Raw genomic sequence first — 15,406 nt, 5'->3', positions numbered from 1 at the left:
ATAGATGGCTCGGTTAATAAAAAGGCTCCCCCGACGCGCAACACAACCCAATGTATCTGACACAGTTACTGACGGGACATGGATGCTTTAAATCCTACTTGCATAGGTTTAAACATGAGACAGATCCCTTTTGCACACACTGTGCGGGTAATATAGAAGACGCAGAACACGTCCCTACGCTGAACGTCAGCGTAACCAAAACTTCAGTTCTAGGTAAACTCTAGACGAGGCATACGTGCCATCTCCCCCTCGTGAAGTAGTACTTCAGCGTTGGTTCCGCGAGAGGGATACGGAGCATAGGGTAGATTTTAGTGCGGTGCGGTGACCACTAACCAAGGTCGATACCAAGTCCCACACTTCGGCTTTCAATGCTTTCCCCCCTATTTATAACAAAAAAAAAAAAAAAAACCCCACCTGAACACACACACCTACTTTACCCATTGTCTGCGAATTTTCATTTTAAAATATAAATTTGCATTGTTTGTTTAAGCGTTTTTTTTAGCTTTTTTGCCCGTGTCTGTAACTGTAGATCTGCGAGTGTGCGTGAAGAATGTGGGTCAAGAACATGGATGGTAACACATGCGCCACACCTATTCTCTTCTCTCCCGTTTCGCTCCATCTATCTCACTTGCTCAATACGGCCAATAATACCAAAAAAAGTGCTGAAGTAGGTGAACAACAATTTACTAAAAAAAAATTGGAAATATTTCTAAGGAAATCCAATGATTGATTGCATCTTGTGTGAAATGGAGTTATGGCAAAGGGAAAAATCTAATAAATAAATCAACATTAGCTATTATTGAAACCTGAGTTAAACGAATAAAAACTGTTGGCAGGACGATAACAAAAAAGATAACTATTTTGGCAAATTACCAGCAAAAAATGAGGCTTAGTCAGTGATTAGCTTGGGCGTTAGAACTATTCTCTTTCCTTCTACCTCTAACTTGCTGGCAAGTTTCACATGCAAATCACTTGACACACATCAACTAGGCGCCAATGTCCGTGTGCCTATCCAGCACAGCTGCCACTCCCAAATGTTGAGCCTTCTAACAACTCCAGGCTCCCAGCCTAGGTGCAAAAACTACTGCTGGTGAAGGAAACTCAATTTGTATGCCTGATAAAGGCCAAAAGCAAAGGCTAACATGTACGATGGTGGCAAGCTTGCCGAGCTTCTATCTTGTTTCTTTTTTCTGCTTTTTCGTATGGTCCTGTGACAGGACACGGCTGTGTACGTGAGCAGCTTGTGGCCATGTGTAGAGTGTTACATGACCGTCGAAAGCAAAGTTTTGTTAACTGAGAAGAGAGGGCCAAAAGGGCGGGAGTGTTTGCAGGGTGGGTGCATACATTTCAGTTTGTCAGTGAAATTCCAAATTGTTCCTTTTTTCTTCTTTTTGCCCTATAAATGTCATGGGCCAGGTTCTGGCTTAAGGCTCAGCTATTTGCACGTCTTGTAGTTATTTTAAATATTTTATAAATAAACATGAATGCATTGGTACGTGCTTGGAGCCTGGGTCACGTTGCGTATACTTGATAAAAATGTCCGACCAATTAGTTGTGTGTGTGTGTGTGTGTGTGTGTGGGCGGAGACATCAGCTTAACGAATTAACACTCAAAAAAATCTGCACCCAAATGCTATGTAAATTCAATCTTCAACAAACTCAACTCGCGCGGCCAATTTACTTTTATTTCAAGCACAAAAAGTTTGCACTTTCCACTTTTCTTTCTACTTGCGTTCTCTAACCGAAATCCTCATACAAAGTCAATAAAAAAGTAATCACTACAGTGGAGAATTTATATGATAATTTCTTAGCCATTTACTCAAAGCATAATATAAAATAAACAAATCCTCAAGCAATTTTACGCCAGACTAAAACTCGTGTTTCAGCTAAAAAAAGTAAAAATTCATGAATTTCAGTTATTAAAATCAAAATGATCTCTTTCCATGTGTTTTAATGTTTTTATATTTTTGATTTTGTGATCAAACCTTTTCCACTACTTATTGATCATGATGTCGAATATAAAAAATTAGCACCATTATTATGCTGGGACACTAAAAGTATTTCAAATCAAGTATATATAAGTAACTAAACGCCTTTGGCCTTTGGATAAAAACAAACATTACCGATTTTAGAGAGTTGGCATGTGACATTTGATATAAGATATTTATCTGAAATTCATTGGCAGATGGGAAATGTGGGCATAAATTTGATCGTTAAAGTCGTAATCAAATCATTCCCCTAACACTCTTCAAAACCCAGCTCAGCTGGCCGTAAGGCTCAAAGGACTTGAGCAGGCTAAGCATATTACGCATACGTAACATTGTGTATGGACCACCATCATTTCTTGCATATTAAATGTGTCACATGCCACTGCCAATTTAAAACAGCAAAAAGAAAAGGAATGGTTTAAGTGAGAGAGAGATAGAGAAAGAGAGAGAAAGAGAGAGAGAGAGAGAGAGAGAGAGATAGAGATAGAGAGTAAAGAGAAGTAGACAACAAAATTAAGCTTCATTTATAATGCCTCAGTCATGGCAGATGCATGTAGATGTGGTCAAGTCACGCGTCATTGAAACGTGCCTCAATGGCAACTTCATTCAATTGAGAGAGTCAAGAGTACTGTGGCCTTAGAAATGAGAGAGAGAGAGTTAGATGCGCTTGTGGCATGGCAAGTGCCTTAATGAGCTTTTTGAATTGACGCTCAAATCCAATTAGTTATTAATTGTGTAATCAAGATAAACTAATCGAATTGGTTTATGCAAAAATTAACTTTAAATATTTGTTCTCGTTTTTAGAGCTTTGTCACGCGGCCTTAAAGATTCAGTCCACATTCCGTGGCCATTTGGCCCGTAAATTGGTCAATAAGGATGCGCCTGAGGATGAGGATATCAAGGAGATAACCAAAAAAGTTGCCGAAGAACTGGATATTGATCTAACTGATCCAGAATTGAATAAAGCCGCAACTAAAATACAAGCCTCATTCCGTGGCCATAAGACCCGCAGAGAGACTCAACCCGAATAAGTTTTGGCCGAGTTAGACAAAGTTGGAATTATTGTTGGCAGCAGCAACAAAAATGCAATTAAACCAATTAAAAAATAAATTTGGTAAAATGTAAACGACAACACTCACACAATACACACCAAAACCAATTGTAAACTTTTTACTAAAAAAGGGCTAAATTCCCATAATAATTATAAATATTTATAAAAAATTTGGCATGAAACATTCGTTTTGTTTCTCTTTTTTTTAGTTTTTGTCGAATTCTAATTGTTAATCAAGAGTCCAAGAAAAGCAAATGATATCTTGAACCTTTTCTACTAATTTCAGTTGATTTATTTCTAAACTTAAATGAATAAAGTTAAATTTTTGCAAAGTTATAATGAAACCAAATGGCACGATGTTCCAAATAAATAAAAAAGAATAACAAATTGATTTGTATTTGTAGGACAAAGAAAGGGTATTCTTCTAGAACATTGAGAGAACCAAAAAAAATGCTGAAACATTTTTTGGAAGACATTTTTCACGGTTTGTCAAAAAGTTTTGCGAAGGTCAAGAAAAAACTTTATAAAATATATTTAAAAAGAAAAACACACAGACACACAAAAAACTAAAATTATAAGAAAATTGTACCTACAAAATGGATGAATTGCATTAACTAAACTCAATGTTGTATGGATTTTAAGAAATAACAAAAAATTATATTAAGGGGGTTCACCAGCAGCAGCTACATTAAAAACAAAAACAGAAAAGAAAAAGGAATCGTCAACAAAAAACAAAAAAAAAAAAAAAGATTTATGAGAAAATAGTTTTCAAAATAAAAACATGAACTAAAAAATAAATAATCTGGTGGCACAATTTTTCTGTTTTTCTACCAAACAAAACAAACCAAATACAAAAAAAAAAAAAAAAAAAAAATTAAATGAAATATATAAAATATTAACAAATATATTATACCTATACAAAAAAATTAAAACGAAAAAATATTAAGAGTATTAGAAACAAGCTAAAATGCAAATTGTTACTAACAAAGAAACCTATAAAACTAATGATTAATGTTTAAACAATTCATTAAATTAAACTACCAAACTGGCTACATGAGAAACAAAAAAGAAATTAAACTGAAAATTCTATTAGAGAGATTCAAGTAAATACAAAAAAAAAAAAAAATAAAAAAAAAAAGGAAAAAAAAAAACAAATTCAACTAAAACGCATATAAAACCCAATTATATATAAACAAAACGAAAGCAAATCCAATTAAAAGCCAGAAAAAGAAAGAAAAGTAAAGTAAAGAAGAGTAAAATTAACAGCAGCAAAATGTCCCAACTAAATTTTAATTGAGTAAATACAAATAAATAAAATCTTCAGAAAAATGCTAAAGAAATAATTGTACTTTCTTTTCTTGGAGATTAGGTAGCTTAAATGGGATTGAGATTTGTATCCATTTGATGAGTGAAAATAAATATAATAAATAGATTTATGTTACGAATGCAGCGAGGCTATGGAAACAGGAGGAAGTCATTCTGCTGCCATCTGAGAAGTCCAATCCATTCCAATTACTAACCTACTGATTGAATGGTGTAGACCACGTCTGAGCACATGAGCTCTCTTTTCTTAAGTCTAAGCCGTTTAGTCAAAAAGAAGCACTTAGTCAGAATTTAATTGCAATACCCAAATAAACTTTCTAAGTCTAGTTCTAAAAAAGGCTTGAAACTGAAAATAAAAACACTTCAGCTCCGAGTTGCAAGTTATATTCAAGATAGAAAGAAGTTTTCTTATTAGGTCTGCATTTTTATCGAACGAGTTTTAAAAGTAAATAACTTGTATTTTTGAATCAGTTTGTAAGGAAAAGAAAGTGCTTCCTATTCCAAAGGTATATTTACTTAGAAATCGTATAGAAGCAGCTTTTCTTAAAACCTTTTGTGAATTCAACCAACAAGTCGGATAGTTAAATAAGAGTTGGCGAATATTACTTATATTTGCATTTTTTTAAGCATTCTTGACTATTTTCTTTTATTTTTTTGGTTGTGTGTTCCATTTGCTCTCGCTGCCTCAAGCTGATGATGCTACTGTCGCGGCTGACGCTGTCATGCAACTGCCATTGCTGTTTTCCTCAGTTCTCAAGGACTTTGCATTTGACATTTCAACACTTCTTAAAGTATACCTCGCCGAAGATTGTGGTTGAAAAGTCAAAAAGGATAACAAATCTGCTGGAACTCTAAAAACACATCCTGTTGATAACTTACAAAGTTCATTTAATAAGGTTATCAATAAAGTTATCCAAGTTAATTAAAGAAAATATACAAATCCTATATAAACCAGTTCTCTATAGAGCCAAAAAGCTTCCTGTCTATATATACATCCCAAACTTCAGGTAATCAAAATTTTAACAATTGGGAAAGTGCACAAAAAACCTCTTTAACCTATATGTATGTACATTTGTTTATAAGTAACTCATCATTTCTCTCAATTTTATATATTTTTGACACATTTTAAGCATACATACATTTGTCTCCTACCATCTGGGAACTGTACGAAGGAGAAAGAACGAGACAGATAGAGAATGACATGAACTTCACTGACAGTTTTAGCACATGAAATTCTCATGACAATGACGGTGTGACTGAGTATGTGTATGATGAGACTGACAATGCTTGACCTACAAAAGCACAGAGCAAAAAAAGAAAAGAATAAAATAAAAATAAGGAAAAGAATAAGAGAAAAATTCTCCTGACTTCAGGTGTTCTGGCCTCGAACACTTGAGACATCAAAGCGAATAAGAATGCTTTCACGGCATTATCCTTTTTAAAGCGGAATGTTGAACCAACAAATATTGGCATTACCAGAGAAATACTCAAGAGGAAACTTGCGCACGAAAAACTTCGCGAATCCCAAACCCACAGTTGCATTGTGAAAATTTAAGAAAGGTGCAAAGGTGCAACTGACAAAATTGCACTCGCCGCAAAAAAAAAAAAAAAGAACAGAAAGAGAACTCGAATAAAATCTAGACTGCTAGTGCAATTTGCATACCAATGCCTAGTGGATGTCAATTTGGATTCCCCTATGCAGATGCTGCTTGCAGTCCAAATACATTCAAGGAACGTCTAAAGTGCTACCACGACCGACAGTTAACTTTCATCCATTTTTTTTTTGTTTTGTTTTGTAGCTCACTTATATTTTTTTTAAAACTCACAAAGATTTCAAGCAGAAAATTTATGCGTTTCCACCTAAAAAAAGAAAAACATCATCGGTTGACATTTCTCCCTCTCTCTCTCTCTCTCTCTTTCTCTTTATCTCTCTCTCTCTCTCTCTCTTTTGTGCAGAGGTTCGCAACAGGCGTATGCGCAATTTATGAGGCATTCCAAACAAAGCGCTTTTTGAGAAAACTGTATAATGGTAAGTAAAGTGAGCAATGTATAAGTTAAAGAGAGAGAGGATGCAGTGATAGACGCACCCGGAGCTGGAGGTGTTGATGTAGGCAACGAGCAGTGGTTTCAGATTAGAGTGGAGTGTAAAGTCGTGGGAAGAAAAGGTACATATAGGGGTTTGACGGGGCGTCAAGTGGGATAAAAATTTATACTAAAGTGATTGGAGATAAAAATTTGTTTTGTTTTAAAAGGCCATGAAAAGAAGTGGCACAAGTTCTAAAGTTCTATTTAAATGCAGCTTCTCTTTACAAACAGAGAAGCTCAGTTAATGCATGCTTAACGGAGACAATAACTTGCTGTTTTTTAGTGAGTATTTCAAGTATTCAATGTTGTAATCAAAAAGCATTCTCGTACACATTTTCCCACATGTACCAAAATGCACATGATAAAATTGTGTACACGTTCATCTTTCCATGTTCTTAAGCATCTTTTCCCAAAGATTTTCTTCCTTTAGAATCTCAAATAATTTGATGTTTGGTATTTTTACACAATCTTGAAGCACACAGTAAAAATTTAAAACAATGATGACTATTTTGTTTTTTGTTTATTCTTTAGGAACCGAAATATCTTTAAAGGCTTTTCAAATAGAAACTGCGACTGTATAAGATTATCCTGCACACTCATTGTGGATTCTGCGAACCATGGAGATAAATTTCACAATGTTTTCCTCCCTTTTAACCCAACTAAGTGATTAACTACTGTAAGTTACAAAACTAACCAAGTCGAAAACAAGTTTAATGACTTATTTGATACGATTTGACGAAGTCATTTCCACTTCAATTCACATTTCATTTTTCCCAATTGGATCTTGGCAATTTCCCTCATTTGGTCGCTATTAACCTTTAGCTCTGGCACTTCAGGCTCATTAAACCACAACATGAATTGGACGTTCGAGTCCAGCTAACTAATTAAGTTCCACCTCCTGGCTTCAGGGCATCATCATCAACATCGACATCCACGTGCTCTGGACTCATTAGCGAAGGTTACACATAATTAGAGAAACTCGCAATGCAAAAAAAGAAAGAATCAAAAAAAAATTGTGTAAATGGAAAGCAATCAAAGTGTTTTTTGCAATTATTACATTGATTACTTTCCAGATGAAATCAAAACCATAAATGCCCCAAGGGAAATGAAGGCTTTAAAATATATCCATCTATTAATTTTTGCCAGTCTTTAAAGCAGAGATTGAAAATGAGGGAGAGAAAGAGAGACAGGGCGCATACACAACTTTTCAATGCCGGTTTCCAATCAAATTATTTGCTATATCAAATATTTAAAAGGCTGCTTTTGCTGCAGAATATCAGGGGAATCATTGGCTAGCTAGCTGGTCAATGCCTCAATACAGGGTAATAAAATGGTAGAATGACCACCAATCTAGATATGTATGTATGTATGTATGTACACATGCAACATGGTTACCCTGTATATATCAATATGTGTATGTGATGTGTAGGTGACTTCACCTTTTTTATACAATTCCAGATGGTGCGTCCGTTTCTCTGCAAACTTGGCTCTCTTTTGTTCAGATCAAACCACTTTGGTATAACGTAGAAACTCAACCTAATATATTGCAAATATTAATTTATATATCAAAAAGAAAAATAAAGGGAATAAAGATAGTTCGAAATAGTCTCCTAAAGTATATATTTGAAAGAGTATAATGAGAACTTCTTCTAGTGGTTCTACTCACTAGAAATGTAAATTTTACATTTCTAAATGTAAATGTAAATTTTAAATGTAAATTTTAAAAGATAAAAACGGTACTTTTATTTACAGAGGATAGGCCACTGTTTTTACTTTTTAATACCCTTGCAAAAAGTCTACATACATATGTATATTAATTTTGGTTAGATAGAAGGAAGCATTCTTGACCATATAAAGTATATATGTATGTACTATGTATATGTAACGTTGATCAGCATGAAGAGACCAGTTCATTTAGCCATATCCATCCATCCTAGAGCTGCCAAATTATCGATGGTGGCTCCATGCGAAATTCTCGATATTTCTTGGAGACTATCGCTGAATTTTAGTTTTAATTTTTGGGAAAGAAATTCAAATACTTTAAGAGCCTACGGTTAATTACCTCAAGGCAAACAAAATATAGTTAAATAAAATAAATAAAAAAATTATAATTGATTAACATTTTATTCATTCGATTGAACTACAGTGAAAGCTCTAGTCGGGGACACCGCTCGCAGGCGGACGAATTTTACACTTCTAGCATGATTTTAGCGTAAAGAAATCTTTTTTATTTTTATAATTCAGATCCATTAGATTTATATTTAAAGGGCCAATATAATGGACTAAAACTATATATTATGTGCGGTCAGATGTATATACATGCATCGGAGGTCAGGGTATACACACTTTGGCTTAGCTTAAGATAATGTTTTTGTTCAATTTTTTCATTGTGCTGGCCTTGGTATACATATATAAATTTATGTATAAACACTTTCCCAAAAGGCCTCAGCTGTGTCCAATCATTGTTGTTAATAATGTCAGTAGATGGGGATGGAGCATCAGAGGACAAGCCAGGTAAGGCCATAGAATGAGGCTGTAGAGTAAATTGCAAAAGGCATCAGGATCAATATGTAAACTCAATAATTTATCTGACATTTAAGGAGCAATTCAAAAACATGCATGGCCAGCCCAACAGCAACAACAACAAAAGGAAGCAACAAATGAAGGTCAGTCATAATATAGTTAGGCAGGCTTTTAGGCCCTGGTCCAACACAGAACCAACTCCCCATCCCCGTCTCTCTATACCCATCCCCATTCCCTTTAGGCCGACTGTGCCAAGAATATTGCACGATTTTGCGCTTCAATGATTTTTCTCCTCCTGCTGAGAGAGTCTCATAAAAGTGTCATAAATGTTGATAAGACAGATTCCCACCTAACGCCACTCCCCAAACCAGCAACCAGGTGAGTGACTATACACACCTGGCCAACAGGGAAACAAGATTGAGTAGAGCAAAAGAAATGGGCGAGAAAGCTAAATTAAGTTAAAAAGATAGGAGGAGACCGATGGGAAGTAGCTAAAGGCGTCTTAATATCACGCTCTTTGTCTTGGTGATAAATGCACTGGTTGATAATCCAAACAGATTGTTTTATTACCTTCAGACTCAGACACAATCACAATCAGGGCAATCTTAAATGTACAATGTTTGGCTTAAATTTACGATTTCCATAACAATTTGTAAGCATTTAAAACAAATACTGTACACAATCTTGTCTGTCTCTGTACTTCATCAAAATGAACATTGTGGATATTGCACATACATAAGTAAGAAAAATCTGTCTTAAGCCGATTTGTATATTTGCCTATCAAAATCTTACATATGGACTCAACAATTAGTTAGTTCAACTAGGCTTAACCACACCTCTTTTTAATATATTTCGATTTAGTTTGTTTTGTTTATCTTAACAGCGAGTTAATTAGTTTCAATCGGTGTGTTCTTTCAAAGTGATTTCATTGTTTGTAGTTGTTTATGAAGACTTAAAGAGGTTTTTTACATTTTTTAAGGCTTTTCCAGATAACGTAAATAAAATGTTTTATTATTTTTTTAAACAAAATGGCCATAAAGGGCTTAGATTGGGTAAATCAGATCGGCAAAGTTCACCTCATTTGACAGCCCACTCAATATATTTCAATTGCAGTCAGTTGTGATTGTAGGACAGTGAACATTACGATAACATGATTTCTTCGATTTTAAATGGATCGTTAAATGTGTCTCCATGATGAACATTATATATGTCAAGCAGTTGCTTATTAGGGATATACCCTAATTTATCAGATGTGAGCTTTCTAATAACAACTTCTCCTGACTAGAACTATTTCAAAAATTTTTTAATCCTGAAATGCCAATTTGTTGTTAATAATCCCAACAACTGGAATAACCACAATCATTTTCTATAACACACGGCTTTTTCAGTAGCGGAAGAAAAAGTCAATTTCATTTGCATAATTTCCGTATTAATGACACTTGATGGCCTCACAAATGCGATGGGGTAAAACGAGGAGCCAGGAAGACCAAATGAAAGAATTGGAGGTTGAGGGTTGTAGGAAGAGAAGGAAGGCTTTACCATTTGCATGGCGCGCACTAACTGTCGGCGATGTCGCTGTTTATGACAGCTCTGATTGAGGCCATCATTGACAGTGTCAGCAGCAAAGGCAAAAGCCCAGAGACCTACAGTGACACTATGGATAGGGGAGGCTGTAACAAGGAGGTGGGGAAGAAGAGATTCATGACCATGGCTAGATACATATGTATACACAGGCCATGTCTGTATAAGCGGACAGTTTGTCCATACAATTGCTTGGCTGGTGGTGGCACCTTGTGATTTTCATTTTGAATGAATGAAGACAATGGCAGTTTGCTGTCTGTCTGGTTGAGGGAATGCTGTCTAATTGATGACTCTCTATCTTGGCCTGAGTTTACTGAGACTTTAAATGCACAAGGTTTTTAAAGTGGAATCATATCTAAAAAAGCTTTCCAAAAAAACTTGCAAGTGTTTTGAAACTGCCTGTTACATACCATTTGACTTCATATATAAATAAACCAAATAAGCTATCCACTGAAAAGCATCAATTAAGAGAATATGTGGTTTTCATCGATATCGTAACGAGGTGGTTGTCCGATCTGTACGATTCCGATCATTGTATTGCGTGCCTTGCAAAGAATTTTAAATACGAAGACAAAAACTTCAGATTCTTAGCTTTTACCCCTTATATTCAGGAACACTGGCTACAGCTTAGAAAGATAGTCTACGATCATTCAAATAAGACGACTGGATTTTATGAGCTAAAAGGACAGCATTGTTAAACTTGTCAAACTTTAACTCATATACTCAGTGATTATTGTTAGAAATACTTTGAGAAATTGTACGCCAAACTTATAGGAAAGGAATTTAATCAAATTATATTTGCTTTAGCCGTTTCAGGGAAAAGTTGCCAATTCCTTGAAAATCCTTTAGTTGATATTCCACTTTTTGGCTACGTAAAACCCTCCCCAATTTAATGGAAATGCCTGGCGAATATAAAAGTCATGTCATCACAGAGTTTTTCATGGTGCTGGTCAAATGCTTGTGGTCGTCTTTATATTTGTGGCTGCTGGTGCATGCAGCTTCAATGTGTCCCAAAATTGATGCGGTTTGGATATCGGAATTTTGGTCTGGCCATTTGAAATACTTGATTTCATACAAAACGCTGCTGGGCAAGGAATGGATCAACGAATTGGGTATTCTGGCCATAGTAATCTCATGTCTATACGGACTCTTTCGCTATTCACGCTGCTCGTTTCATAGTTCTTTTTTAAGAGTTCAATACGACAGCAAATTGAAGATCAATTGGATGACACTGATTTATTTTCTACCCTACTTGTTGACATTTATTTGCTGTTGGTTGAACAGCATGATAGTTATAATAACGGAAATTATAATAATGAACGATTCGGATGCAAATGCAGATCGTCAGAATATATACAGTCAGTTGGCTATATCTGTTTGCTTCAAAATTCTAGTGGCTTGCAATCTATTATCGGTATGTCTACGCATTTGGGCCATTTTGAAGATATTTTCAACTGAACCCGAAGGACATCTAATCAATCTACAGAATTTTGGAGATCATTTGAATATTTTTTTCCGTGTTTAATTGGCCGGAAAAATGCATATATATATGTATATATATATATTTTTTGTTTTATTTTTCTTCAAAATCAATGAGAAATTGTATGTAATTAATTTTTCGGTGAAAATTTAAATTTTTTTACCCGAAACATTGACTAATAAATGTTGTAAAGGTTTATGGGAAATAATAATTTTTTAACTAGTTTTATTTAAAATTCATATTTATCAACTATTAACTATATTTATTCTCATAAAGGTGATAACCAAATTAAATATCTACAAAATATCGGTTGAATACAAATTTGGTTTATAATAACTATTAAATCTAATAATGACTAATTTTTTTGTCGAATAACGTCCACAACAACCAACAAATTTTGTACAAAGCGAAATATCTTTAAAGGAGATGAAAAATTAAATGCCATTTTGTGGTTTTATGTTTCTATGGAGCGAACACACCAAACAAATTGACGAACCGAGATTCGTACACCCTTTCAAGTTAAGCCTAGTGATTGGTTTTTATGGAACCAAACGTACCTCCATTTAAGATATTCAAGTAAAAGCTTTAGAAATAAGTAGCACCCAATATGAACTATGCAGAAAGCATGAAAATAGTTATATAGATTTTTGGGGAAAAGGAAATGAAGGTCATTTACTTTTAATTCAGGAGTAGGTACTATGGTTTTTACAATATGTTAATATTATATACAATGTTATACAATATGTATGACACAATTTGTCTGTACCTGATCAAGAATATAAATACAGGTATAGTATTGGAGAGTGTGCGTTGCACACTATTAGTCAAAATTCATCAACCCTGTTTTGGTAAGAAACTAAGTAGGGTAAGCACAAAAAAAAAGGTTTATTAAAGTTGAAAGTATCGTTCGATAGATTGGGGTGGGACAGACATATTGTAGGTCGGGTGGTATTTTGGGATTGGGGAGTAGCTAACCCAAGCCAAGTGATAAAAAAATAAAGTGTTCAATCTGTCCTAAAAATACAAATGGCGTGTTCACTGTCTGGCCTATCTATAGATAAACCCACCTCAATCAGAAAGTTGGGTCACACAATTTGTTTGAGGAATTTTGATTACTGCCACCCATCCCCTGCTTTATTCTTCTGAACAGAACACTCGGATGAAATATTTCAAATTCTATATAAATAAGTGTATGAATTTGTATTTTTTTTTTTTTTTTTAGCCAATTGTTTATTGTTTGTCATGAATAATAAATTGAAAAACAACCGCAGGCTGTCAAAATATCTGCAAAATTTTGCAACGCAAAAAGTCGGTTTTTTGGTAGTTTTATTTAAATTATCTGTATAGTTCCGTTTTACGGTGTGCAAATTGAATAATGGAACGGGAAATGGCTTATAAGAGCCCTACCACTCTTCCTTTCACCCTTCATAGAGCGACCACTACCTTGTAGCCCTTCCTTTCCACATGTAAACCGAATAATTCCACCCCCACTCATGACCCCACATGGAAAACATTGCTGGAAGTTGGGAGTAAATGTAATTACAGACAGGTGGATGGAATCCCCTCATATATACATATGTAAGTAATAATAGGTCACCATATATGACAACACAGTGGACAAAGGTGCCTCCACATGATTATTAAATGAAATGACATTCATTTGTGCGGTGGTCGGAGTGGAAAATATATGTGGACAAAAACCTATTATTAGTTAGCGCATTTTGATGGGCTAACACAACAATGTTTGAAGGGCACTGCAAGGGAAAGGGAAATGCAAGGGAAATCTGGGGCACTTAGAGACAGCAACTTTACAAATTGAAGTTGATAAAAAAGGAATCTTTTCTGAAAATATACGATCAAGATCTTTGAATCACTTTAATGAATGGTCACTTAGGGTCCACGAGTTACATTAAAACCATGACTTCCTTTCCGACGTCGGTTTGATTTCAAAACTTAAAATTGCCTATTAGCTACACCAACAGAGAGTATGTAAATTTTCTTACGTACATATATGAAGCGTCAAGAGTAAAAGAGGATCTGGGAATATAAAAAGAGCTGCGTTTAGCCTCTAAAGTGTGCAATAAAAAGAAGACTCAAAGAAGTCGCTTTATGAAATCCAAAAGGATTTTTTTTTTTCAAATTCCGTACGTCAAATGTTAAAAAAAAAAAATTTTATTATTTTGAAATCAGTGAGTACTTTGGCAGACTATTGGGAATTTCTTGACCGAATGGCATTACAAACAAAGCAAAGCATATATTTTGTACCATAAAAATTTCAATTTAATTCATAATTATTATTTCCAGTTAGTTGATTTTCTATGGTTATATAATATATATTTTTAGTAGGATAAATTACTTTGGCATTGTTTTGTATTCGTTACAATATACAATGTATTATTACATAATACTATTTTTATTCTTGTTGCTTCTAGACCAAGGCCAGGGGAAAAAAAATCAATGTAGTGTTGGATTCATTTGGCATACAAAGGCTAAGAAGTGCGTTTTTCGAAGTTCACCAGAGAAAAACTGTGGAAGTTAGTTTAACAAAATTCAACAAAGTCGTTGCTCAAAATATTTTAATATTTCAGATTTTTATCAAGGGGATAATAAGCATAATATCAAAAGAAATTCTAACATTTGCCCTCAAAACTATCATTGGATCAAAAAGCATAAAATATGTGCAAAATCGACTACCAATAAAAACAATAAAACAATCACAGACACATCAGCACAATGAAAAGTAATATAATATGTGTATAATTCCTCTGGGATGAATTTTCAATAAATTGATGAATGCACAGATGATGGCACAATAAAGAAAAGACTAAGAAATACATATTCGAGAGTCTATGGGGAATGGGTCGGAAACACTTCTTTTTTTTAGATATAGAAAACTGGGAAAAATTTGAAAACTTGAAAAAAAATACGCAGGCGAAAGGATATATACAGAAAGTTCTCCAGTTCGTCACCCTGCTCAGTGTAACAGTATTCTCTTCGTGGAAAGATCCTACGTCTCCCTACTATTTACCCGGTGGTGTGAAGCTTTCATTTTTATTGTTGTATTTTTGAATATATTCAAGTCTTGTCTATTAAGATGCTTAGGACCATTACCAAAAATATTTACTGCAGAATTTTACTTGTGAAATAGATAATCAAAGAGAAACAGAGAGTAAAAGGGAAACAGATGTTACAGAAAACGTGTAGTGTATAAAAAACCTGATGTATTTATAAAACAGAGCCTTAGGCAAAGTTGTGTCATAATAAAGATACAGAGAAAGAAAAAATAGAGAAAAAGCAATATAGCAAAGTTGTTTGCGACAAAATGTGGGTGGGCAGGGGCGGCATAACAGAGAAGGGCGGAGGCATTGGGTAGTTG

General features: G+C 34.5%; 1 protein-coding gene and 1 long non-coding RNA gene across 3 annotated transcripts in view; both read left to right on the top strand.

The window, feature by feature from the left end:
• Window positions 1-4,381, top strand: part of LOC137575774 (uncharacterized) — a 49,067-nt gene extending 44,686 nt beyond the window's left edge. For both annotated transcript variants that reach the window (XM_068288467.1, XM_068288468.1), the window contains exon 3: window positions 2,792-4,381. In XM_068288467.1, the coding sequence (XP_068144568.1) occupies window positions 2,792-3,018 (227 nt within the window). In that variant the 3' untranslated portion in view covers window positions 3,019-4,381. The remainder of the gene's footprint in view (window positions 1-2,791) is intronic.
• Window positions 4,382-14,422: 10,041 nt separating this feature from the next.
• On the top strand, window positions 14,423-14,753 carry LOC137578234 (uncharacterized). Its single transcript, XR_011032559.1, has 2 exons — window positions 14,423-14,564; window positions 14,619-14,753. It is a non-coding gene; the product is annotated as an uncharacterized lncRNA (long non-coding RNA).
• The last annotated feature ends 653 nt before the right edge of the window (window positions 14,754-15,406 follow it).

This window comes from Drosophila tropicalis, unplaced genomic scaffold (genome assembly GCF_018151085.1).
Source record: "Drosophila tropicalis isolate 14030-0801.00 unplaced genomic scaffold, ASM1815108v1 contig_593, whole genome shotgun sequence".
In the NCBI taxonomy this organism is placed as follows: Eukaryota; Metazoa; Arthropoda; class Insecta; order Diptera; family Drosophilidae; genus Drosophila; species Drosophila tropicalis.
Note: the sequence above shows the minus strand (reverse complement) of the source record. Positions and strands in the feature narration are given on the sequence as shown.